Source organism: Alternaria alternata, assembly GCF_001642055.1.
Source record: "Alternaria alternata strain SRC1lrK2f unplaced genomic scaffold CC77scaffold_22, whole genome shotgun sequence".
Classification (NCBI taxonomy): domain Eukaryota; kingdom Fungi; phylum Ascomycota; class Dothideomycetes; order Pleosporales; family Pleosporaceae; genus Alternaria; species Alternaria alternata.
Genome location: NW_017306211.1, coordinates 658,080 through 683,331, shown reverse-complemented (window position 1 = coordinate 683,331; position 25,252 = coordinate 658,080). Strand labels below are relative to the sequence as shown.

Below are 25,252 nucleotides of genomic sequence, written 5' to 3'. Positions count from 1 at the left end.
GCCTTAAAGCTTGTATCAAAGCCAAAGGGTGGCATACAAGGTACTAGCTATCGACAATGAAATCCTGCTTTGAAACATTGAAAAAAATGTTGTTTTGGGTGAGTTATCTACCCAAAACAGCATTGCCCAAAATGGTGGTTCGGCGCTTCGGCAGCTTGGCGTTGCAAAACTTTTGACCTAGTACTGTACCCCTTGTTATGGACGGGATGCTGCACACATACGGCTTTCGCACTACCTTACGCGTATGGGCTATCTGTCTATTCATGCTCACCGCCCCGCTACTCTACTTCGTCAGACCGCGTATCCCACTTGGGCCCAAGCAACGCGCTCGCAAGATCGACTTCGCCTTTCTCCGCACGTCAACGTTCGGAGTTCATCAAGCATGCAATATCGTCGAAGCTCTCGGCTTCTTTCTCCCATTTATCTACCTCCCTACATTTGCTCGCAGTATAGGCGTCGAAAGTAACACCCTTAGCGCCTTGACTGTGATCCTTTTCAACGTCGCCTCTGTCTTCGGCTGCGTTGCTATGGGTTCGATAGTAGACAAATGGCACGTCACAACCTGCATTTTAATCTCTACTATCGGCACCACCATCAGCGTCTTCGTCATCTGGGGCTTCTCCAACTCCCTGGCTCCACTGTATATCTTCTGCCTGATCTACGGCTTCTTCGCAGGGAGCTTCACAAGTGCCTGGCCAGGAATCATGCGCGATGTTACCAAGAAGAGCGACACTGCCGATCCGAGTATTGTCTTTGCATGCCTGGCGGCAGGACGAGGCGTTGGCAACGTGGCGTCGGGTCCGCTCAGCGAGGCCTTGATCGATGGCTATCCGTGGCGTGGGGAAGCTGGCTTTGCGTATGGTAGTGGCTATGGCACGCTAATCGTGTTCACTGGTATTACCGCACTTCTTGGTGGGTCAAGTTTCCTGGGTAAGCGGCTTGGGTGGGTGTGATTGTGTACACAAAGATTGGTATACCACCTTCTAGTCAAAACTTGAGCTGAAGAAAGCCTAACGCCTGGTACAATGTTGTTGAGACAACAAACTAGAGATGTTTTCGACCTCTTATCGCATCAAGTCATGAAGCCGTGAGCACATAGCCAATTTGACACTGCCCGCCACCCGAGCGTCACAACAAGAACGACGCCAATGACCAGCAACACAGGGCACACCACAGCGAAGAACACCCAGAACTTCTTCTCTCCCGGCAAAAATTCGCCTCCCATTGACATTATTCCTGCAACGATAGATATAGGAACAAAGAGGGTTCCCAGTACAGTAAGCCAGCGAATCGAGCTTGCTTGCGCATTACTCGCCTGCGCCTCCCTCAGCGCAATAACCTGTGTATATGAGTTGGTTAATTGTTGGAACATATCCTGCAAATCGAGACAGGTGGAACGCAGAAACCGCCACATTTGTGCCTCCCGTTTACCGACGAATCCATAACTTTGAGGGTCGTCGACATCGATACCGAGTGCACGCATGTTGGTCTCAACCTCCAAACGGTATAGGTAAAGGTCCGTCGTAAACCGCGTCATTGTTTCAAACATCCACTCTTTCCAGTCTGCTCCCCAGAGCACCGTATGTCTGACCGAAATGCCTGTACCTACGCGATGACACGATGGTACTTTGGAGAAGAGCGCTGCACGCGTATGACTATAGCTTCTGCGAATGTGGTTCAATTGCGCAGTCCATTTGCTAATAACAAAGCCACGGACGAATGGAGTCACGGAGAGTGGATTTCCTCCTGGACCAGCGTTGGCGACGGAAAAATGAATCATGACATCGTCGTGCAAGACATACTTCGTGAAGGCGGCACTGGGATGCCACTGTAGCGGGTTAAGGGCTATGTCAGCTTTTCCCTCATCCTCCAGCTCTGGATACCGGATTATTCGACTGATATTCGTGTATGGGCTGCCCTCGATAACAGCTAGGTGCGATGGGTCTTTGAGACATGGATCCACCAGCAGAAGACCTACATAGTCAACTATAAGTATACTGAGCTAAGAACGAAGCTCAAAATTAGACTCACCTTCCCAGCCCTTTTCTGCAATCTCACGGTACCAATAAGTGACCTGACCTTCTAGTTCAGAAATCTCGCCTCTCGTATCCCATGGATCATAGCTGGTCGGTGTTTCCAGGCTCCTCTCCACTATGAATCGTGGATTGGCGCTTTGGTCTCTGAGTCTGTCGTTAGGCTTGAGCCATGGTGGACATCTAATTGGGTCGGGATTTTGCTTTGCAGATACTCGTGGCATGACGATGGGATACCTCAGCGTAAAACTTCGTCTCTTATATGGCTTATGGAGCTGTTCATCGTCGCTCTCGTAGTCTAGGCCGTTCTCCGTACTAGTCTGGACGACAGAAGGAAGACCAATGATGTTGTCTGATATGGTGCTACTTTCCTCGGTGCTATAATGGCGTGCAAAAACCGTAGGATGGATGCGTAGTCTTGACCCTAGAAGACAAATATACCGCACAGGCATGTCTTCCAATACGAACAAGCGCCTCGAAGACGTCTCTCCTTCTTCAAAAGATTTATGCACATAGATCAAAAAGTCGTCAAAAGTTAGAAAAGTCCTCGAGCGTAGCCCGTCAGCCTCGAATTCGATGACCGACATACGAGACATGTCTTCTTCTCGAGACGTTTGAGACACAATGGCCTTGTATAGCCCACTATATTCTGCCGCTTTACCCTGCAGAGCGCGAGTCGCATACTCGCGTACCAAACACAGATATCCAAAAGACTCATCGTCCATTGAGTTGATGAAGGCATTGAAGTCGACTCGACTCTTCCACCGATCGTGCGATAGTACTGGCTGCCGAAATTGATCGTCCCAAGGTAATTCGGAAGAAGCATCAGGTGGAAACCGCCGATGTCGCCATGGCGAGTCCGGTGCATGCTTCTCTTGCTGCATTCTTGCACTCTGCTTGTGGCCCTACTCTTACTTGACTAGTTGTATTCGTACCTCCAGTATTGATCACCCCAAGGTGTTGGTGCTTCCGGGTTTTCCAGGTGATATTTATTCGCCAGGTCCAAGCCCAAGCCCTCAGGAGCTGTGTGGTAAAGATGCGACGCTGACACCCACTTGATGTTTGGCTTGACTTTGCTACTAGCCCTGTCCGTCTTTCTGAAAATGGAGAGAATTCTTCTCACAAAGCTGGCTCGCGCGGGTTGCTTGCTATTTACTGTTGGTTCCACGCTGAGAATGTATCCGAACTCGCTTTGCACGGCGCCGTGCTCGTTGTGTAACCCGTCTCCAGCCTCAACGATACGTGAGCGACGAAGAAGGTTGGCGTCTAGCTCTCGGTCCGCCGCGAAGATGTAAGGATTGCCGCTTTTTGGCGCGTCGACAGATGCACTACCACCGTTATATCCACCGCGGCCCATCGCAATGGGCAGTTGTGTTCAAGCGAGGAGGATCGTGAACGATGCTGATGACATGGTGGCCTATCTGTGGCAAAGTGAAAGTGCACATGACCTTGTCACTCGTGTAACAAGACTAATGCATGGCTCAAATAGATGCGGAAAGAGGGTAAGCCCATGCGGGATAAGATACCAGGCACGGGTAGAGCATGCGCAAGGCGTCCAGACCCTTACAGGCCAATGGAAAACAACCTGAACTGCCCAATGACCTCATCATCGCAACCGATATTTCCCACAATTCAGCATGATTTTTGGTGGGCTCCACGATCAAACTTTCGCTGTATAGCAGTGCATACTTTCATAAAAGGTAGGAGCTCAGAAACTACCATACCTAGCTACGAGTTTTGAGTAGATAGTAATGTGGCACCGAAACTCGCACGATCGCCAAAATTTGCCCTCACACCGCGCTTCATTTTTCTTCTGTCAGTCAAATGTCATCATTTCGGAAAACTCAAAGCGCTCCATGCGAAAAAGACTGGACAACTCGCACGAGGTGCCTATCCGACCGTCTTCACTCGGCGAAGTGTAGGTGCTATCGCCGGTTTTTTGGCCCTGATTCTCTTCAACCTACTGCGCCATTTTCCCACAATGATACTAGCAGCTTTCAGTTGCCTCGCCTTTTCGATCTTGATGTAATCAATCTGTGTTTGTTCCACATCGTACTCCTTACGAATCCTGTCTACCCACTCCGTGCAGGGGACTAGCTGGCTGTCCAGGGTCATCATGCCTGCCGGTATAGTACGCCATTTGGCCCAATCGAAGGGCGGTAACCGGAGCATTTTGTGGTCCTTGTTGCAGATCAGAGGGTGTAAGTCGCCGGCTTTTAGCTTATCGTAACATTTTGGACAAAATTGCCTGCAGAGACAGTGCTTGCACACGTAACAGTCGACTAACATATCTTTCCATTCGATTCCGCAGCTCCCATCGCATGTATAACCCCATATGTACGCCTTGGCTGTCGTTGTGTCTGGCTTGGATGCGTCTTGATCGTCTTGTACCTTCTTGTCAGAAGTCGTTGACGTACCATCGGCGCCTGGAACTTCAAGGCCTGGTTGCGCAAGCTGTTCAATGTCTGCACCATTCGCATCCACTGTCGAGGCATTCGACAATTGGTATGGTTTGATTGCTTGCCATGCTGCAACAGCATCGATGTCTTTGTCAAGGACAGTCAGCGTCTGGGCAAGGTTCGAGAAACGAAGGCGAGACGAATCATCCCCTGGAACTTCAGGCCACTTATCGAAGACACTACAAAGTCGAGCCCGCACCTGTACGAAAGCTGAAGCTTGGTCTTTTTTCAGGTGGTATAATCTAGCCAAGCAGAGGCGAGGGTCGAGATAACCTTGACGAAGATCGCAGATTAACGTGGTGTTCAAATTAGCGAGCTTCTCCAATCTGTTGATGTAGTTCTCGGAGGAGTCTGATGAAGCTGTTGCGAGTTCAGCGACTGCCTTATCAAGAAGAATCGAAGCTAGCTTGCGGCTAGCAGTGTATGCTGTAGTGTACGACGCTGAGATTTCATCAGATCGCCGGACAACTTCTTCCCAGTACTGTATGCTCCGATGTTGATCATGCTGATGTTCACTTCCGTGGAACCTGAGAACGGCTTGGAAGTACCGCAGTGATTCTGTTGCTTCAGCAGAGCTGTCTATTTTCGGCCCATCTGCTGTGGATGGGTCTAACGGCTTGTAATCAATGGCTTCCTGGTACACGGAGATGACCTTTTCTACGACTCCAGCATATTTCGCAGCTACGATGATGCTTGTATGCAAATCCTCATAATATGCCGCTTCCCGCAACAAATAAGTGGTATCATGACTTTGCGCTGGCGCGTCTTTCCGGTTGAGAATAAAGTTCGTGATGGATTGATAGTTTTTCATTTCTGACCAGGTCGTGAACAGTTCCGCAACAGCACGAATGTGGGTCCAACTCATTCCGGAGTCTTCGTCGACGACTTGGCCTAGAAGTTCTTGAAATGACTTGACAGCGGACTCATGGTCATGACATTCTCGATGACAAGTTCCTTCCAGTAGGAGCAAGTCATAGTAGGTATCCTTGTAGCCATCCTCTGCCTCGATAGATGGGTCGCCGAACGATTTGAAGTCTTGTATGTACTTGAGTGCCATGCGATGATTCTTTTCGCTCTCGTGGGCTCTGGCTAGATTGACGTAAAGGCCCCAACTTTTCTGGGAGTTTTGCTCGGCTTTCTCCAGCGCAACGATGGCTTCTTTGTGATGTTCAAAGCCGATGTATGCTGCACCTACCCGATAGTCCCAAGTGAAGCTGTCAATGTTGGTCTCTGTGTGTTCCTTTACCCAACTAATGAACTTGTCTACCTCCGCAAGAGAAGGCGGGTTCCATTCCTCGAAAGGTTTCTCAGGAGTAAGCATCTTTTCACTGGTGTCAGCCAACCCTTTACCACTGATAGAGCGTACTTACCTTGGCAACCATGCCGTAAGAGATCCAAAGATAGTCTCTATCTGTTATTCCAGTCGAGCTAAACCAATGACTTGCCAAGCGTGCTGCGACGCGTTCGAAGATAGAGTATTTGTTTGCGGTATCGGACATGGCAGCCTTAACCCATGTGCTCTTATCTGCATCTCTTGCATAGCCTTTGGCCACTTGCGAATTCTTCAATAACTTCAGTAAAGGATCGATGAAGTCCTCTGTATACAAAAAGTCGTACTTCAGCCAAGACAGACTTTTCTCGGAAAACCACGAGTCGATCATCTTTGGGTCGTAGATCAAATCGACCAGCTTGACTCCGATGTCAATGAGAAATTTCCTGCTCGGCTCAAAGTCATCGAGCGCCTCTACCAGATCCTTGAGATGCGAGTAGAACCACTTCGAAGCATAGTCGCGCAGTTCTTCAAGCTTGTCTTCTTTCCGACTGTCGAAAAGAGCATCAACACATTTTTCGAGAATTGTAACGTTCACGTCGTTTCCACTGTCAAGATGAATATGGACTTTCTGTTCCATAGCCTGGAAGAAGTCGTCAAATCTGAATCTGGCGTAATCTGTCGGGTCGCACGCATTTTTTATGAACCGGCGACAGAGGTTGACTTCAGCTCCGCTGATTGCTTCGGCATGTAATTGAGAGATCGCTGATTCGGAGCCTGAGGAGTCGCTCACGGACAGGATGTCTTTGAGGCCGTCTTTCAACCCTACTCTGCCCTCCTTGTCAATTACGAGTACGGGTGAATAAGTGGTAGCAATTTGATCAGCAAGGAGAAATTCCTCGCCAAAATTGTAGAAAAGAACGCTTTCGAGTAGCTTAGTCGGTGGTTGGTAACTCAGGCCAGCAACCCAAACAAGAAGATCATTGAGCACGTGAGCCTGACGTGAATTCAGCAAAGCATCCAGCGTTTTGAGTCTGTTCCTTTGAACGGTATCCATGTCGGCGCTGGTGTTGTTAATGACGTCCTGAACCTTCCCTTTGGTGTCGCAAGCGTTGATCTCCGTAATCTTAGCCTCGAGGTTTTTGTAGTTTCCACGGATGCCTTCTAGCAGAAGCTTGATATTGTCTTCGGTGAGAATCGCTTTTAGAGCGGGTTTGGTCTTACACACATCCTTGATTCGGGCCCTCGTGACAGCTTCTAGATCACTTGCATTAGGCAGTTGTTCTGGAAGCGACGCAATATCTGAATTGCCACTAGCTCGTTCTGAGGAACGGGCAATGTCCCCACGGGGTCCGAGAACAATAGTGGGAATACTTTCGACTGCTTGTGATACTTCAGAGAATGCCTCATCGTTTCCTGATATGAAGAAACGCAGAGCAATTCCGTTGGACTCCGCTGGAGACGTAGTGTGATGTGAAATAGTTGACATCATTGTTTCTGCCGTGTCTAACTGGCCACGGCCATCGAAACCATCCATACATATGAAGTATGTACCTTTCATGGCATGTCGCAATCCTGTTACAAGGTTTTTCCACCGATCTTCAGCTCGCGCAATACTTGCGGGTCGCCCACACTCTTCGACTACGGCTTGAGCATATGCAACATCTGCGACTGCGAGTTGGTAGACGATGGATCCTATACACCGCTCGAGCGAGTCATCCTTATCCTCTCCATAGTAGTAATAGGCCAGGAAAGTTTGATTTGGTCCACGCGGGGTCCGACATTTCTTTTCGAGATATGAAACGACATAATTAAACAGATGTGTTTTGCCGAAACCAGAATCGGCCTTCAGGAAGAGGACTTTCTTGTCATGCTGATCAAGATCAGCCCACTGGATGAACGCCGGTTCGTCTTGACTAAGCCATTCTCCTGTTCCAGGTACATGAGTCTTGCAGAGCTCGCTATGTCGCTTGCTCCAAGTCTCCCAGTCCCCGGAAGGTTTCTTGAGTCCCAGAGTCTTTGCTATCTTGTCCAGGTTCTTTTCATGTTGTTCCTTGCTAATTCTACCATCCAAAGTGCTCTTCATCTGCTGAGTGATACTCAGAACCTGATCGCCAACTCTGCATGTTTCTTGGATATATTCAAGGATATCCTTTTCGTAGCGTTTCCTTTCCTCATCAGATTTGTCAAGGTGTCTTGCTAGCCCTTTGACGTCCAACAAGATCTCATCGATCTCAGCCATGGTGAAGTATTTGACATGACCTTCCATGAGCTTGAGTGAATCTGCAACCTGCTCGTCGGAGCTGAACAGAATGATCTTCGCCATAGCCTTGAAATGCTCTCTTTTGCTGGTCGCTAGCTTGTATGAAGACTGAAGTACGCGCAGGAATAGGGCAAGAATTTCGTACGCCGGTTTGCGAAGATTGCGCGGTAGATGGGTGCCATCTGCGCCCATTTTTTGCTGCATAAAGTGCACTAGGCGCCGCAGAAAGGCTGATGAGCGTTCCATTAGAGTGACGAACCCGTCCATCATGTCATTGAAGCCCCGTACTGCTTGAATAACGAAGCTAATCGCGTTCCAGCATTGAGCTGTGGGCCCAAAGACCATACCTGCTCCTTGTGCGACGATGCTCCCAAACTTCTCGATAAAAGCTCCGACATTGTTGAAAACCTTCCGAGCATGTTGATGACTTTTAGTATTAGACTCTTTTATGCTTGCGTCGACCTGCAGCTGGAAGCTCTCGAAGGTCATCCTCGTATCTAGCTTCGTTTTGGTGGTGTTCTCATACTCCCGCACGACTTGCGGCCAAACTTCGCTGAGGTCTTGGTCTTCGTTGAAGACCGGATCTGGTGGGTCCGGCTCGTCATTTTTACGCCTAAATCCCATCTTTCAGTAAGCACAATGAAGCTTCGAGGGTTTCGTGAGGCGGCGAAGCTCTGGTTCGCCGGAGGCTGAGAGATTTGTACTCGGAAGCCTTCCACGCAGAAAAGCTTGCGAGCCTGTTGAAAATGATAGATGCTAAACCATATGCTGATTTATGGCAAAAGCCATGCTGGGCACACGCTACTTTTATCGTCACAGAGGCGTTCTCAAGGCTGTCGTATCGGCCCCCAAATCCTAGCCGTGCTTCGCACACCCTCCGTCTTTGATTGGCCGATGAACGCCATCTAATTAACCCAGCGCAAAACACCTTGACCGGTCTGGGCAGGTTGTGATACTACTAGCCATGGGGTTGCTGCCTGATATAGGTTGTGTGGCCCGACTGCAGGATGGTGGCTGCTGAAGCTGTCTCCGCATCGCGTGCGGCTTTGTAAGGCGAGGTACCGGTGTCGCGCATCAAGAATTATTACGTGCGATGGTCAATCAAAGTGTTGGACATGCGATGGGATTGTGAGTGACAAGGAACTGTTAGATTCTAAGGACGAACAGGTGCAGCTGAGCGAAAGCGGGAGCCGAGATTGGCGCTTGCTGGGTTAGCGTCAGCTAAGCAGCTCCACTTTTGTGCTCAATCACACCAAGCTGACACACTGCGTCGAGAGCTGAGAGGGACATACCATAACGTCAAGGACGGACGAGATGATTTGTAGCTCGCCCAGCCACGTACGACAACTGTGCCGGCGGTTGAATAGTTGGGTAAATGACGACAAGGCAATCCGCGCTTTGCATGCTTTGTATCTAGACGGGTATCTTCTTGCTCCAGCCATGCCCAATCGCCCACAAATATGCCTTGAATAGTGACGGAAGGCTGACTCGATACAAATTATCGTTGTGAACGGAGTGTGATAGAACACAACATGCAGTGGCCGCACGTTTTGTACAGATCATAGAAATCGGAACACCTTCGTTGGACCTGATGTGCCATATGATGAGAACTCGTAGGGTATCGAATTGCGGATGATGTTGGAGATATGGGAGGTCTCTCTGATTGACGAGATCCGTTGGCTTCGATCTCTTGTATCTGCAATAGCGATTCACTGTCCGGGTTTACATGATAGAAGTGGTAGAGGACAATTGATTTCTTTGACGCGAGTTTGCGAACCAACAACGCAGCCTTTCTTAGCTCGTCACTGCGATGCTGCGTAGAGGACCCCCTATCCTCTGAGCACGGAATCGTGCTTCGTAAGCTGATAGCAAGCGCTTGCAGAACGTCGCCTTGTCTGCCAAATCCGGATTGTCGCCTGCACCGACCATGATATCGAGGTCGGCAACTAGTTGCTGATAGATGCGCAATTCAGTAGGCGAAGGGGCGTCTGCCATTGGGTTTTGAATATGGTGTGCAAGGATAGTAACGAGCGCTGCGATGAGAATGGAATGTATCATCCTACAAAGTGGTTAGCGACTGTTTGTCGTAGTTGACTACACGGCTGAGTTTAGAAGCTCTCGTGCATATCACTTACCAGTACAAGGCGACATTGCCTCGCGGAGCTACCGGCAACAGACTCAAAAGTCTTCGCGCCTCCGAATATGATTTATGTTGCTTCATCTTCGACATCCTACTCAAGCCATCCATCTCAAAAGGGTTGATCTTCGAGCTCATATCCATGGCCATAAACGCATGCAGTCGATATATAGTAGCGAAGTAGTAAGCCTCAAGCGCAATGCAGTGACAAATATCTGCCCGGTACAATAATTGTTGAATCTGACCAGCGGAGAGGTGAAAGATATGATGTTGCTCGCGAAACGCCTGTAGCCGTGCGAAGACAATGGAAGTAGCAGCGCTCAAGTCGAGAGGAGTGTTGTTGCTTGTCGTGCGGGAAAACACCTGATCGATAGCTTCGACTTGGAGCAAAGCTATCCTGGTAAACAACCAAAATATGAGCACTCGCCATGTACCCTCGGCTGCAGTAAGTGCACCGAGTTCGTCTGCTACAAAGTCAGAGCAATTGGCAACATCCTGGAGCTTATGTGTAGGTTGTGTGTTATTCAGAATGGCCAAAGTAATGTCGTTAATAAAGCAGATCCAGAAAACGCGACGCTGTTGTGCGCTGTTGGCTAGCTGTTCTATCGTGAGACAGTCCTTCTCCTCTTGGTATACGAGACTTCTGATAACACGTAGTGCGGTGGAGACGAAGTGTCCTGCTGATTGTTTATAGCTGCAAGGACTGGCCACCATGAGCAGTGCTAACCCAATAAGACATTGTACTTGTCCTAGGGACGGTGGCGCCGCAAGAAGAGTGTTTAGTGTGGAATATGCGCGGGCGAGATAATACTGAGCCATGTCCATATCGTAGCTGTTCCCAGTCACACTCATTCCGCGAAGATGATGTGCCATACCGAAGACAATGTACGCGCTCGTCCAAGCAACTGCCGCGCCATCGGACAGCCCTGCATAACACGTCCGGAGGTGGTCGGCAATAACATGTGGCTGATAGAGTGGATAGGCGGTATTCAAGTCTGTCAGGAATTCTGCAAGCAGTGATGTTCCAAGCTCTGGAGGTGGGAGATACCAATCACTATCAGGACTGGTTGTTGTCGGTTGGGGGAGCGGACTGAGCCCCTCGGTCGATCTCGGCCCGAAATGCCCGCCCTGCAAGAAAGCAGCATCCTCTTGAAAGTCAACTGATGGCTGGATGCCATCTAAGGAAATCGGGAGTGGAGTGTCTAATGCTGAAGAACCTTGACTAGTGTCGCCCATAGACAGAGCACCGAGTTCATCTGCAAATACTCCGTCGCTGCCCTGCAAAAGACCCTCTAGATCGAAGGGATTGAGGTCCGGAAGCTGAGGTTGAGGCCCAGTTTCTACCTCATGGCGCAATGATTCAACCCACTTCGAGAGCGGAACTGAAGCGTCTGTGACCTGCATGATCGGTTGTTGACGTATTTCAGGTTGTGTGACGTTCCGCTCATGTAGAAGCGACTCTAATCTCTTGATTCGACTCTCATACTCGACTATGCGATTACTAAACCATCGTTAGCCTACACTGAAAAACTGGAGCACGCACTCAGATCATACCCTCTCTGTGGTTTCGATCTCTGCTTCCGCGTGTACGTGGTCGTACACGTCTCTTTCATATTGGTGCATGGCGAGCAGCCTTGGGGGCCAGAATTCCATACACATCTTCGTTTTCGTTTGCGGCACAGATCGCAAGCCTAAAAGACGCGTCAGTTTAGAAATCGGCGCGTACAAAATGCTCTGGAAGCGACATTCGATGCTAGATAGCTCTCCGCGGATGTTGAGGCTGAGTCGCGTCGGGAGCGCCCTTGCCGGATGCATGGAGCCGCGGATGAACTAGACCGGGAGAAAACATCAAAACTTGCTTACCCGTACAGTAGAGGCAGAGCCACGCTTTTCGACACCAGCACTTGACATTGTGAGTTGGCTGATCAAAGGAATACTTTGCTGACATATGCTCGATCGGTCTGATCTTTCGTTACTAGCAGAACGGCCGATCCCCGCCCAGCGGCGCTGACAAATACGCACTAGTCAGCACTGCCAGTCGCTGTCACCGAGTGCATGAAGTTACAACAGACCAGCATCTACACCTCCCCAAGGGTGATGCTAGAACGCATCGTCATCTTCACGACAATCTCATCATGCAACTCTAGTACACTATCACATCCCGGTATACGTTGATATGAGCTCAAAAAAAAACGATGAAATATCGCGATCAACAATGACGTGCAGTGGTTGACTGCGCGCAGAAGATAGCTTGGAGATGATAGGTCATATCACGAGGTCACATTCCAAACGACTTTAGAAGTGCCAGCATGTTTCTTTAAGGTTCCGCTCCTATACGATCCCGAACCCGAACCCGCAGATAAGCTGATGAGGCATAACCTTGGTGCCAACAGTCTTAGCTTCATCAAAAGACCTGGGCATCTCACCTTTCGCATACTCGTTTATAACATCTTCGTTCAGTGCATCCTAGTTCTGAGCTTGGATAACCTCGAAACAATTAGGATTGACCTCTCGCAAGCCAGCTACTAGCGGAAATTGCCGAATGAGCATCAACTCGAGTTCGATAGACACACGCAATGACGTACAATTCTCATACTTCAACCAAGATGTTCCCGTGTATCCAACTCGATCAGTCCGCAACACTCGACTAGCATCAGCGACATAGGATGCTTCCATGCGATGCCTGACAGCTTGGGTATCGATACGCTCCTGCATCAGATCTCTGCGAAGATCACACTGCCTCTGCATCAAGGTTCGGTAGGCGTCCGTTAGTTTCATCAGCCTCGCGATGAACCGAACCAATGAAGAGGCCAATTTTTCCAACGGTGGGATCAGCCCGAACCCTGTAAAGCCTCCGTCGATGTTGAACAGCCAGTTCGCGGCTTATTCAATACTCCGCTGTATTATGCGAACCCAGATTTACGACATGTACTACTCTGGCATCCGGCAATTTCGACCTCGACTCTATCAAGACCTTAGACACGAACTCGTCATAAAGGTGAGATGGAGAGTTCGAAGATGCTTGGATAGCAATTGTCTTAACGTGCGGCAGCCTCTCTAACGCCAACGTGAATCGACTGACTTCCGCCTCGTACAGATCCCAGGTAAGCAGTCGTGGAGGGCCAGGTGATAGCAGAGTCGACGCGTGAGGATGTAGTATGGATCGAAGATTGATATCTTGGACTGCCACTGAGATATCGATAACCTGTGCGAGGAGGTTGTCAGGCGTTGCATCTAACCATTCATACAATGAAAGTTGAGTCGGAAAGTTGACGGGTCTTTGGTATAAGAACTTCCGAGCTTCTCTTTCAACCTGGCGGCAACTGCGGAGTATCTCTGGGCCTTGCTCGAGTGATATCAGAACCTCGGCGTAGATTCGCTCTCGCAATGCAGCGGGTAAGCTGAGGAATGTTGTAACTTCTCGAGACTGCCGCATTGTCGAGCGTTCCCCAATGAAATTTGGATGGTCTGATGTGTGTAGCTTGTCCAGCGTCTAGCGTCTAGGTACTGTTATGCGACACGCCGTTGTTCATATGCTCATTGGGGTGGGTTTTGAAAAGGACAAAGTATGTCGACTATGCATGGCAAGCTCAAAAGTACAGCATTTAGTAGGGCGAGCAGACTTGTAATTGTGTTTATGCACAGATCGGTGCAAAGAGATGTTGTATGTCCATTATCAAGCGGTGTGAGTATAAGTAACAATCCGGGAGAGCAAAGTGCCTCATATGGCTCATGAGACTCGCTCATCATGACGTAATATAGCTCGTATCTTATGAATTTCTGGTATTCTGGAAGAGATTCACCTAATGAAACCTCGATCTGGAGTAGCATGCTTATTCAGTGGCTGGAAGCTTGTGATCGCAATGCCTATCGCTGTCTCTGCAACGAGCAGATATCTCAGACGGTCTAAGCCTTTTTGTGACCACGATACGCTTACCAGTTTCGGCAGTGGAGCATACGAGTGGCATGTTGTCGCGTTCATATTCGGAACGTAAGTGGACAAGCGATGGCTAGTAAAGGTTTCCAGTCGATTCATCCGTAGGCAACATGGAATGCAAATTACCGTGTAGGACCCATTGTGTGCTGAGGCGTACAAGCTCGGATCAGTTATGTCTTTGGAGAGTATATCACCCAGTTGTGGTATGATTCGAATTCCCCTTGCAGAGTGGACTGACCCCCACGATGGTCGAGCGAACATCTCCAGACAAACTCTAGTGGATCCGATGGATACGCGAGGTCGATGATCGGTACGGAACCAACAATGGGGCTGACTCTAAGAGGGGCCGAAAAGAATTCTTCCGCTGTAGATGGCGAGGTTTGTGCATGCTAGAGGCTGTAAGTCAAAAGTATTCCAGACTCTTTGAGCCGATCGTACGACTTCTTGCCTCATGCCTTGTCTTCCAATGTTGTCGAATCTTGAGGTAACAATGCGTGTCTTTTCCGTCATCGATGTCTTCCGCGGCATCCAGTCGAACCATACTAAAAGCTAATACGGGCGAAACACAATGATGCCGACCGCAGCGTCTCGGTGGGTATGCATAGCAGGAATCCTGCGCCCAACCTGAAAATACTGGTATTCGCCATCTTGACGTTTACTCAGATGAGTCAAGTTTCAGGTTATGTTGACTGGCCAATTGATGGTCAGAGACATGAGTTGTGTAGCATACGTTCCGTATTTGACGTATTTACCTATAATACCACGGCTTCTGGTCTCCGAGATCATGTTACGCAGGCATTTGGTTTGTGGCACGCGCAGTAACGAAGCACACATGGCAGCCGTCGCAATTCGGGATGTGCAGGAACGGCCGGTAAGGGTAGGGTGTTTTGGTAGAGCTATATGTGTCGCGCATGAGGCATGCGGTAATGAGATTTTGTCTAAGCTACACCAGCAATCGCGAAAAGCCTACATCATACGATAGGTATGTGGATGTACTGGAGCTGGGCGAAGCGATCTGTTGGTGAGGCCGCAGAAGGCACGCTTAGCTGGCGGCGCTACCAGGGCAACCCCACACGGAGGTCCATGCCCTATATCAAATCGCTCCATATCGACTGCGCTGCAAGCCGACACTCAAGTCTGAATCGCATGCATGAGTATCACGCCACGAGGCTCTCCATAGAGGCGCTGATGCCTCCTTTTCTCTCGCGTGGCTCCCTGGTCCCTTGCAGCTGTCGCAAAACGTGCATCTCTTAGCTAATTCGGCTTACTCTGGTCACCGACGCGCAAATTGAACGACGACAGCCGCATCATCCATCAAGCTGATTGAAACCATATCGGTATCCTGCTCGGGCAGCACAAATAGACTTGAGCGTATCGACTGCCCAATTTGAATGATGCCTGACCTAGCTGACCCAACTTTGGAACAATACAGGAACACACTTTGCTCGTCTAAGATTCACTGCACTGCCGTCGGAACTTTATCCGGAAGAAGCCTCATGCAAGCCATTGGTGACTTCAACGTCAAGTTCTCACGACCATACGGAACACTGCCAGGAATGGCTTGTTATGTCCTCTCAGGCAGGACGAAGTCTACACAAGAGTCAATCAGCCTCATCAAATGTGGCTTCACGTAAACCACGGTGCAGACCTTTGCCACTCCACATTGTTGCTTCTTCCTGGTCACTCGGATTGAGGGGAGATTATACGTTTCCGGTCTCAGTCTAGCATTATCTTCCCATACAAGCTCCTGCGCCACTGGCGTTTGAGCAAATTGATCTCACCCTCCACAGACAAAAGCAAGGTGTTTCGACTCTCCTTGCATTGCACGACACCAGGTCTTTGCTATAACAGATCTTTTAGCATCCTTCTGCGATAAGCCTTCCGCATGGCAAAGAGCGACGGTCAGGCAATCGAATAGCAACACCCCTTCTAGCTTGCGTGTATCCGGGAACTGCAATTTATCATCGCGGCTTTGCCTGGTCATTAACCGGTTTACCATGAATTACCTCGGACCCACGTCATAGCCATAAAGCTGACACCATTTCTCTTTTGGAATATTTCTCCGTGCCAGTATCGAAGACAACACACCAGGAAATGCTTTCACGGATGAGAATACTCACATTCTATCATTACACCAATCATCTAACACCATTTTGTAACACAGAAAGTTATCTCACCATATGATAATACAAGGACCTTTGTGATGCAAAGAGCCACTAACCTAATTCATACACCGTCCACACGCGCTGCAACGTCATCCCACTCTCCGAATAACCGAGTCGTAGAGCCCAGGACTGGAGTATGTGGTCTCCCAGCAACCACGTGGAGTCAGCCACTCCGTACAAGACCGTACGCGAGGCATCGGCCTTGTGCTTCTCCGAAGTGCTCCGCCTGCCTGACACAACACCGTCACCTGCGCCTCGACTCCTTCCCCACGCGAAGGCACTGGAGCATGCTCACAGCACTCGCCGACCACTTTCAATGGAAGTTCGTAATAACATGAAATCGTGACTCAGAAAAGTGCTTTCAGAAAGAACCCATTGGATGCTAAGGTTCAGACAAACTTTAAACAATTACTAGGGTAGATTCGACGTGCCAGTATCTCCATACTATCGGCACGCATTCTAGATAGGAACCTCCAGCCTTAAATTTATCACCAAAGCTCAGTCATTTTCGACTCAACAGTCCAACAAAAGCACTCTACTCCACAAAAGTCACATTCCCAATCATCCCTTCCTCTGCATACCCGCGGTATTCCGCCACCGATCTCGCCGGTAGAGAGCTCATTTCCAGATTCTCCACCTTCCTTCACTGCATGATTCTTCCCGTCGCGACATTCCCTCTCTGGCCTAGGGCACGACTCCTGCTTTGGCGTGCGATAAGGCGCAAAGTACGCCGCAACATTCCACTCCTTATCCACCATTCGAGTGGACTCGGCACCAAGGATGAACTGTTTTGGTACGTCATGACCAAACAACTTCCACCAATCCTCAGTCTGATCTTTCAGAATCGGATCGTGATACCCTTCTCTGTATCCAAACGACGGTAGCCCAGCAGACTTCCGTGTATCCTGATGACATGTCGCAGACGCTTCATCACAAAGCCCCGCACCGATCGCATAGTCTTCGTTGTGGCAATGCTCTTCTTCTCCAGCATACTCATACCCATATCCATGTGTGAACCCTTGATCACCACCAACCCAGACAACTACATCTTCGCGTGAACAGGATGCGTATATGTATACCAATATCCTGTCCGCCACCTTGGTGTTATATCGCCACTTATCTGCTGTGGTGGTGGAATCGTGTACCCGAGTTGTCTTCGTATGCTATCTTCGCTGAAACGTGCTGCGGCAAGTACATCTCCGTCTGCATACATAGTATTATTATATTGCTGATAATGACCTGCTCGATCGAAACTTGGTTTCTGAGAATGTGTCTTTCGCGATTGTTTTCTACGGCGATCGGGGTTGCGTCTAGGCATGTTGGTGGTAGGTCGCTGGATGGGGATTACCTGTCGATATTGTGATATGCGTGTAGATGTGAAGATAGGAGTTGAAATGTCCTGATCGCAATGTAGTAGATTAGATATTGTTATTGGATGCAGGAGCTGTGATACTGCCGCCTTGGAAGAGATGATCGATGTGAGGATATAGCAAGGCGCCTCATAGAAGCTACTACGGTGTTGATGCAGTACAGTCCGCATGATTTTCTGCATGGCCTGCGATACTGTGAAGCCAAAGCAGGAGTTGATGTGACATGTACTGCATATTGAAGAACATGAAGACTGTGGTGCGAAACATTCCATATTCTGACTCTCAGTGAGAAGGTAAACGAGACAAACCTGGTGTCTCTGTATCGTATTCTAAGCCGTGACCACAGATATTCAAACGGCCAACCTAGTGTGACGTTACCACGTCTGAACCACACAAGGGTATTATTTACCCGAAGATTCCAGCTGCCTCACTCAATACCTACCCCATCTAAGCAAGCTTATCCCCCGTAACCTTGAAAAGCATAGATCCACTCCCGGGCTCACTAACAACAACCGCCTGCTTGAGCTTCTCCTCGGTAATATCTGGAAACTTCTTCTTATAGTACTTGTCCACCCACGCCTTTTTAACTGCCTCAACCTTGTCCTTAGGCACAAGATGCACACTACATCCACCCCAGCCCGCTCCAGTAAGTCTACTACCACAACTTCCCGCTGCACGTGCCAAGTCGCACAACTCGTCGAGCTCAGGACAACTGCAGTCGTAGATCTCGCGACACGAGTCTTGCGTTGTGTTCATAAGATCGCCTAGTGATTGCAAGTACGCGCGGTCATTTGACGGCGGTGAAGCGAGTAGCGATCGGAACTTGATCACGCGGAGGGCTTCGGTGAAGACGTGTAGGGCACGCTGGCGAAGCATGAATTTCTCGGCGCGGACGGGGAACTTGGACATGTAGCGTTGGTTGAGGTCGTCTTCGGAGATGCCGAGGAGGCCGCAGATTTGCTGGCGCGAGTAGCCATCTTCTTGGGGAAGGTAGTCCTCGGTGTGTTGGATAAGCTTTGTGAGTTGCGTTTCGAACTCTGAGACAGAGATCTTGGTGTTGTCTGAGACGCCTTCTTTGTCTTCGAAGTAAGTGTCGTGGAAGCCACGCAGGCTGACGCCAAGGGGAGATGAGTCTGTTGGGAGATCCTTCTTCAGGCCGAATGCTTTGGCTAGGAAGACCGCCGCTAATGTGCATTCCACTACACGTAGGTTGTAGCATACAGGGGCTGTGACGTGCTTGTCTGCGGCGACGAAACTCTGGGCGGTAACGAAGACGAGTTCCGGGTCTGTTTTCGGAAACTCGATGTTTGTGTAGTTGAGGCTGGGCTTGAAAGATACGTATAGGGCGGAACCGCGGAGGGAGAAGACGGAAGCTGCTTGGTCCATACTGTGGGTATGTTAGCTATAACACCTTCAACCACTTGGTCAAGCTTACCCTCCAGAGTTGACACCGACTGCGCGCTCAGAAACAATTGCAAGTTCGCATAACTCGGTCTTGTCGATCTTCTCCTCGCCATTCGCAGCTAGTACAGCAAGAGAACTTGTGCAAACTACGGACGCCGAACTGGAGAGACCACCACCACTTGGTACTGTGCCGTCGCAAACAATATCCATACCCACGGATGTGAACTTGCCGCGCTTCTTCTGTAGTAGTTGTGATACGCCCTTCAATCCGGACTTGAAGTAGTTGGTCCACTCATGCTCGGAAGCGTCGATTGGAATCTCTCCCTCGGGAATGTCAAACTCGCGGGTGGGAAACTTCTCGGAGTTGAGGTTTGCTATCCGTATGCGCGGCTTTTCCTCGGTAGGTCGCACAGCAACAGCCATGATGAAGTCGGCGGTGATAGCCATGGGCAGGACCTCGTATAGAGAGTAGTCAATGTGCTACAACCATCAGTCAAGGGAAACGGGACTCTTGCAGGTATCTTACCTCGCCAATGATGTTGACGCGTCCAGGACTCCTAGCGACGAAGTCTGCTTGCTTGCCGTAGAGGTCCTTGAACTTGGCGAGTAGGCTCTCCCATCGCTTTGTTTCGACGGGGAGCGCGTCCTCGGGGTAGATGTCGCGTAGCGACGTTGCTGTTGGAACTTCCATTGTGTGATATAGACGTCCAATTTCAGAAGAATGGAAGAGAAGGAAAAAGAGAAAAGAGGTCGAAAAGCAGGAAACGGAGAATCTATTTGAATCTCCGGATGGTCGCAAGATCTCAAGCAATTGTACGGCGGGGTCCAACTGACGACAAGTGGGGTTCCCAGGCTTTCCCGCTTCGAGAAATGCACCCGCATCACCAATCCGGCGCGCTCACTGCATCGAGCTGCAGGTACAAATTCTAGTGCCGGTTGCTCTGGAGAAGAGTCCCGTGCCTCGACAAGCTACCAAGCACCCCAGTCTTGGGTGAGTGGCATGCTCAGCTAGTCCGATTTGGATTGCACGATGCATTTTCGATAGTGCACATTGATTTGAGCATTCGAGACCCTGAAATTACGAAGTTTACGTTTCGAGGTTCATTGTCGGTCGAGTTTTTCACGTATTTATTCGATGTCGACTCGAGGTATGGTGAAGATGCTGGAGCATGCACATTCATCAGCCCAGACCTCTTCCCCTGCCCCGTGGCAGCCCTCGTCCAATGCCACTGCCTGCACGACCTCGCGTTGAATCGCTGCGACTAACACCACGTCCTGCTTGTCCACCCACACCAACATAGTTCCCCGTGGACGATGTCGAAGCACCTCGTGGTCTAGCGCCGCCCCTCACTCTGCCTCGTGTGCCTGGTCTCGGGGCCGCTTCTGCCTTCCTACGATCTTCTTCGATCTTCCTCGCCGCAGCTTCTTTCCGTGCCTGCTCTTCCGCTGCCCGACGTTGTGCGGCCTGCTGACGATGTACTTCTTCCTCCTCAATGTCTATCAGATCTTGTGAAGCGCCCTGCCATTGGGGGTTTAGGATCAAGCGCTGATTGTGTTCAGTCTGGGAAAGTATGCGTGTCCATGTTTGGAGCAAAGTAGAAGCGTTCTGGACAGTGCGTGATACGGTCTATTCATCGTCAGTCTGAAGACTGCGGCAGTTCTAAACTTGTTCCTTACAGCCATGTTGTCCTTTGCTTTCTGCAAGCTTTCCACAACGCCCTCAATGACCTTGTTGACGTTTCGTATGCTTTCTAACTCTCTCCGCAATGCCGCCTCTCGCGCCTCTTCTGTGGTATAATGCGACTCCTTGGAGCGTGTCTTCCCGCCCGCTGCACCCTCCCCCGCATCATTGTCCGCATCTTTTGTCTTCTGCTTGGTCTTGCGCGCCGCCGGCGTGTCGAACAAAGCATCCTCGTCTGAGTCGGAGAGGTCAAGCGCCCCGAGGTTTGGCGGGTCCATATTGCGTTGTGTATTTATTGTGTATGGTGTTGGACGCGTCTAGACGAATTGATTTGGTGACACGGGCAGCATTTCGAGTTGGCAGGCGTTGGCGTGTTTGACGTATTTGGTTTGGCGGGGCCAGCGGTTAGCAGGGGTCTTGTTGATGTTCCGCGCGTGCATTGCGCCAAGGAAGGAGCACCCGCCATCTGCGCCTTCCTTCCCAACCTCGCGCTTTCTTCCCTTCCCCATCGGAGACATAGCCCATTGTACCCACTCGGCTTTGTCCTTCACCCTCACCATCACAAGCCCTACCGAACTTTCCACTTGCGCGCATATCGATATTGCATCATCAATTGGACCCTTTGAACGTTGAGGCGTTGCAACATTGAAGCTTAGTGCCATTGTTTTGATTTTGGATATCCACATTCCTACCTACATTGCTATAACAACACCGCAACTGCCCCATCCCAAACAAACACTCGCATCACACCACAATATGGAGCGCACACCCTCGCCGCCCCGTCGCATCCACACCCCGCCGGCGCCCCTGCATGGAGACACCTACGAGCCGTTTTCACCGCGCCGATCGAGCAGAGTGGCCGCCCAACGCGATATTCACTCTCACCAACAGGAGCGGTCCACCCCACGGACCAGGCGCGACATCACACCAACGGCCTCGTCGTCTAAGCGGTCTGCTGCCCGCGCAAACGCTTCCTTCGCCCTGTCGCCGCCATCCTCGCCTGTAACCTCACAACAACCGCGCTCCCCACGCTCGATCCGTCGCGCGCCCTTGGACCTCAATCCGCTCGACTCTGACTCCGACAACGCCGCACCAACTTCTTCTCGGCGTACTCTGTTCGCAAACATGGCTCCGGTACGTTACATGAGGAGGCTAGCTTTGGGCCCGCTGCGCTTGTCAAACGACAGCGTCGAGTACCAAAGCGCCTCCAACTATGACACGTACGGACAAACATACTGACTTACGCAGGGAATGCTTCCTACTCCAGCCAAGACACCCCGCAAGCGTCGCGTTGAAGACGTCAGCTCCACCGCCCGCGTCTTGTTCCCTACCAATCGCCCATCCACCATCGAAGAAGCCATGCCGACGCCGCGCAAAGGCCGCAAGACAAAGAACCTCTACACCCTAGAGAGCTTTGCTGAGCAAATGGACGAGACTACCGAGAAGATTCCCATCTTCACCGACTCCAAGGAACGGGTACCTACTCCCGGCGCTCAGACTGAAGAGAACCCGTTCATCACCGTCAAGGGCAAGGGCAAGGCAAAGGCTACTCCTCAAAAGTCAAGGAAGCTGGTCGACCGAAAGACAGCTAAGATGGAGGCTGCCGCCGACCGTGACGAAGGCATGGTGTACATCTTCCGAGGTCGCAAGGTCTTCCGCAAGTTCCACGACGACGCACCGTCCGGCGCCTCAGATGCAGAGCAAGACGATGAGCTCTCCGCTGATGACAAGCAAGTGCGCCGCCAAATTGGCGTTGAGGCACGCCGCCCGCTCACTCGTTCGTCTATCAAGCCGAAACTTTTGTTCCAGGCCGAGATCAAAGAACGCAACCGCGCGCAGGGCATTGAGACTGATGACGAGGAGGCCACCACCGAAGTCGACGAGGCAGTCGCAACCCCGAGCCGTAGGAAAGGAAAGAGCGTCGTGCCAACTCCATCGTTGGCCACGACGCCGCCGCCTACGACTCGCAAGCTCAAGAAGGGTGAGTCATCCTGTGCACGGGTCTATTTACCCGCATGCTAATACCACAACAGAGATCTCATTTGACTCTTGGTCGCGCGTCAAGTCAGCCCACAGCTCAAGCAGCTCAGTCAAGACATCCAAGAAGCGCAGCGGTGAACCGCTCGAGCGCGAGGCAGCAGACAAGCGAGCTCGCAGTGAGCACTCAACCTCCTCCATGTCATTCGGCAGCATCTAACGGTGCTCCAGCCCGTTCGTCTTGAATGAGCATCAGTGTCTTGAAGACATCTTAGCTTGTCCTCTTCTGCATCAGGTCCTTTGTGACTGATTGTTTGCATAGCGAGCGTTTGCTTTTTGTGTTCTTTGACATCAAGGAACAGGATCAGGATACCCACGATTACATTAGCATCACGAAAGGGTGCGCATACTGACGGCCTTTAATGTATGTTTAGCAATGGAAGGTAGTAAGACCTTCTTTGCTGCTCTGGCATTGTAATCGGTGTTCTTTTTTTCTGGCTATATAAATAGCCCCATGGTTAGTAAGTAGATAGGGTACTTCAACTGCCGATCAAGGTATGCGGTAGTTTGGTGTTTGGGAGTTCTTTCTCATTAGACACCAACACAGCATGCAGCGGTTGCAGATTGAAATGAATGTAATGGGAGGAAAGGACAGGAACCATAGTATAGATCAAGGAAAATATGAGTGATTACTCTCATTGTGCTCATCAACATGCAGTGCTGCTATAATGAATCTCCCTAAGCTTCGCTCACCGCCGGCCCAGATCAACATCCAAGACCTTGACCATGTCATCATCCCCCTCTTGCTCCACGTTGAGCCCAAAGAAAGGCGCCACCCCCTTGTTCACCACGCCCTCAAAAAGCCCCTCAATCATCCCACTAAGTTCATCTCCTGTCTGTCTAAAATCAGGAAATGCATTTACTTCCAACAAATACGTATTCAGCTCCCCATTCCCTTCAATTCCAACCATGAAATCCAAACCAAAGATTTCGAAACTATTAGGCAGCGGCTGGAAATGAATCGACATACCCCTCGCCGCCGCCTCAAAAGTCTGAGATGTAGTTTTTAGAATCTGGGAAAACACTTCGTCCTTCCATCCCTTTCCTACATCTAACGTTTTGCCGTTTGAAGAGGTGAAAGGAGGTTGTCCAGGTATGGTTTCGGGCAAATCCCAGAACAAGCCTACACTACCTTCCCTGTCCCCGCTGTCCTGGAGACAGGTGTTTGTGAGATGCGCTTTCATGGCTTCTTCGCGGTTCTCCTGGAGAGCAGCGTCCCAGGGAGGGACATAAGGGCGTGCGGCGAAGAGGGCAAGCATGGGGCGGTAGACGTAGACTTGTAGAGCGCCAGTTGCTAGGACGTAGGTTCTGATGTGAAATTTGCGGAGAGTTTCTGGCGAGGAAGATGAAGAAGGGGTAGCAAAGGAGGGCGGGGATAAGAGCAGAGGTGGGTGGATGTATGGTTGAGCGATGAAGTGGCGGAGTTGGGATGTTATAATGCCGTTTCCTTCGTCTTTCTCTTCTTTCCGGTCGTCTGTGTTGGGGACGCCAGCATCGCTTCTCGCATCGCCGTCTTCCTCATCTTCCTCGTCATCGCTCTCAGGATCCCATTCTTCGAAGATGGCAGTGAGTTCCTCTTCACTCGAGAATAACCTGATGCCTTGACCCCGTTCACTCATCCCCGGCTTCAAGATCCACCACTCTTTCTTCTTCGCCGCCTCTTCCTCATCTTCATCGCCATCAAGCTCCTCGTTCCTCGCCCAGCTCTCCTTCAACTCCCATGCTTCTACCAGCGCATCGTCCAGGAACTCGGCATAGTCAACTTCGAATTCTACACTCGGTTTGACGTGCTTCTTCAGTACGCTGTCTGGGTACTTGGTAATCCAATTCGCGATCGTGGTACTGAGGTAGTGTTTCCGGATGAGTGCCTTGCGAATTACGTAGGCGTTGGATAGGCTGCTCGAAGAGTGTTCCATGAGGTGATCAAAGTCAATGGACTCATATTGAACCCATTGGAGGAAACGAGAGGACGGACTGGGGAGTTGGGATGGCGAGGTTATGAATTCGTGGGCCGAAGCTGGTAGTCGCTTCTTCAGTGCCGCGAGGATGAGGGGTTGGACATAAGGGTCTTCGTAGTTGACGAGGGCGTAAATCTTCTCGCCGGGGTTGATATTCTGGGCTGCCATTCTGAGGTGATTTGTTTTCGTGAGATACTGTCTCACTCCTTTCTTTCTGATAAGGGTGGGTGCACAAGTGTTGTTGCGTGTGGTTAGAAAGTACTAGCACTCATGCAAGCAACTGCGCCTCCTCTCTAGCACATCGGCTTTTTGAAATTGAATGCAGTTTGTATATCAACGTGATGAACGGGTATAATATTGTACATGTACACAAAGGAAAGTCGTTACAAGGCTTACGTTACGCTAAGCCTGAGGTATCCAGAGCCCAGAAAAGTCGAAATGTCCGTTGTTCGCTTAGCTCTAGCCAATCAGCGAGCTTGTGATCCAAACGCCTTCCCCTTCCACATCCTCCTTTTTTTTTGTTGCCTCCCCTAGGATT

At 50.4% G+C, this 25,252-nt stretch overlaps 11 protein-coding genes across 11 annotated transcripts; 2 read left to right on the top strand and 9 right to left on the bottom strand.

The window, feature by feature from the left end:
* The first annotated feature begins 214 nt into the window (after positions 1-214).
* On the top strand, positions 215-1,174 carry CC77DRAFT_1024292 (MFS general substrate transporter). Its single transcript, XM_018525844.1, has one exon. It carries the CDS (start codon positions 264-266, stop codon positions 951-953), a length of 690 nt encoding a protein of 229 aa, XP_018381843.1. The 5' UTR covers positions 215-263; the 3' UTR covers positions 954-1,174.
* Positions 1,073-2,917, bottom strand: CC77DRAFT_1012567 (hypothetical protein; the record flags this gene model as incomplete). Its single annotated transcript, XM_018523774.1, has 2 exons — positions 1,073-1,974; positions 2,032-2,917. 2 exons carry the CDS (start codon positions 2,915-2,917, stop codon positions 1,073-1,075), a joined length of 1,788 nt encoding a protein of 595 aa, XP_018381842.1.
* A 35-nt stretch (positions 2,918-2,952) lies between these two features.
* CC77DRAFT_1065432 (hypothetical protein) lies at positions 2,953-3,390 on the bottom strand (the record flags this gene model as incomplete). Its single annotated transcript, XM_018528810.1, has 1 exon — positions 2,953-3,390. The coding sequence occupies one exon, from the start codon at positions 3,388-3,390 to the stop codon at positions 2,953-2,955; it is 438 nt and encodes a 145-aa protein (XP_018381841.1).
* Positions 3,391-3,923: 533 nt separating this feature from the next.
* CC77DRAFT_1065431 (hypothetical protein) lies at positions 3,924-8,649 on the bottom strand (the record flags this gene model as incomplete). The annotated part of the gene is made up of 2 exons (XM_018528809.1): positions 3,924-5,813; positions 5,863-8,649. 2 exons carry the CDS (start codon positions 8,647-8,649, stop codon positions 3,924-3,926), a joined length of 4,677 nt encoding a protein of 1,558 aa, XP_018381840.1.
* Positions 8,650-9,819: 1,170 nt separating this feature from the next.
* Positions 9,820-11,775, bottom strand: CC77DRAFT_1065430 (hypothetical protein; the record flags this gene model as incomplete). Its single annotated transcript, XM_018528808.1, has 3 exons — positions 9,820-10,084; positions 10,161-11,663; positions 11,717-11,775. 3 exons carry the CDS (start codon positions 11,773-11,775, stop codon positions 9,820-9,822), a joined length of 1,827 nt encoding a protein of 608 aa, XP_018381839.1.
* Positions 11,776-12,823: 1,048 nt separating this feature from the next.
* Positions 12,824-13,779, bottom strand: CC77DRAFT_403944 (hypothetical protein). The gene has a single exon (XM_018531575.1). It carries the CDS (start codon positions 13,596-13,598, stop codon positions 13,050-13,052), a length of 549 nt encoding a protein of 182 aa, XP_018381838.1. The 5' UTR covers positions 13,599-13,779; the 3' UTR covers positions 12,824-13,049.
* A 3,443-nt stretch (positions 13,780-17,222) lies between these two features.
* Positions 17,223-17,993, bottom strand: CC77DRAFT_403823 (hypothetical protein). The gene has a single exon (XM_018531573.1). It carries the CDS (start codon positions 17,904-17,906, stop codon positions 17,307-17,309), a length of 600 nt encoding a protein of 199 aa, XP_018381837.1. The 5' UTR covers positions 17,907-17,993; the 3' UTR covers positions 17,223-17,306.
* On the bottom strand, positions 17,994-19,973 carry CC77DRAFT_403826 (Galactokinase). Its single transcript, XM_018531574.1, has 3 exons — positions 19,565-19,973; positions 19,070-19,518; positions 17,994-19,021 (listed from the first exon to the last, which is right to left on the bottom strand). The coding sequence occupies exons 1-3, from the start codon at positions 19,727-19,729 to the stop codon at positions 18,082-18,084; spliced, it is 1,554 nt and encodes a 517-aa protein (XP_018381836.1). The 5' UTR covers positions 19,730-19,973; the 3' UTR covers positions 17,994-18,081.
* A 245-nt stretch (positions 19,974-20,218) lies between these two features.
* CC77DRAFT_1065428 (hypothetical protein) lies at positions 20,219-20,997 on the bottom strand (the record flags this gene model as incomplete). The annotated part of the gene is made up of 2 exons (XM_018528807.1): positions 20,219-20,665; positions 20,716-20,997. 2 exons carry the CDS (start codon positions 20,995-20,997, stop codon positions 20,219-20,221), a joined length of 729 nt encoding a protein of 242 aa, XP_018381835.1.
* Positions 20,998-21,193: 196 nt separating this feature from the next.
* CC77DRAFT_1098539 (hypothetical protein) lies at positions 21,194-23,384 on the top strand. Its single transcript, XM_018529955.1, has 3 exons — positions 21,194-21,853; positions 21,968-22,700; positions 22,753-23,384. The coding sequence occupies exons 1-3, from the start codon at positions 21,476-21,478 to the stop codon at positions 22,914-22,916; spliced, it is 1,275 nt and encodes a 424-aa protein (XP_018381834.1). The 5' UTR covers positions 21,194-21,475; the 3' UTR covers positions 22,917-23,384.
* Positions 23,385-23,392: 8 nt separating this feature from the next.
* CC77DRAFT_403761 (tubulin-tyrosine ligase) lies at positions 23,393-24,980 on the bottom strand. The gene has a single exon (XM_018531572.1). The coding sequence runs from the start codon at positions 24,880-24,882 to the stop codon at positions 23,446-23,448; it is 1,437 nt and encodes a 478-aa protein (XP_018381833.1). The 5' UTR covers positions 24,883-24,980; the 3' UTR covers positions 23,393-23,445.
* Positions 24,981-25,252: the final 272 nt, after the last annotated feature.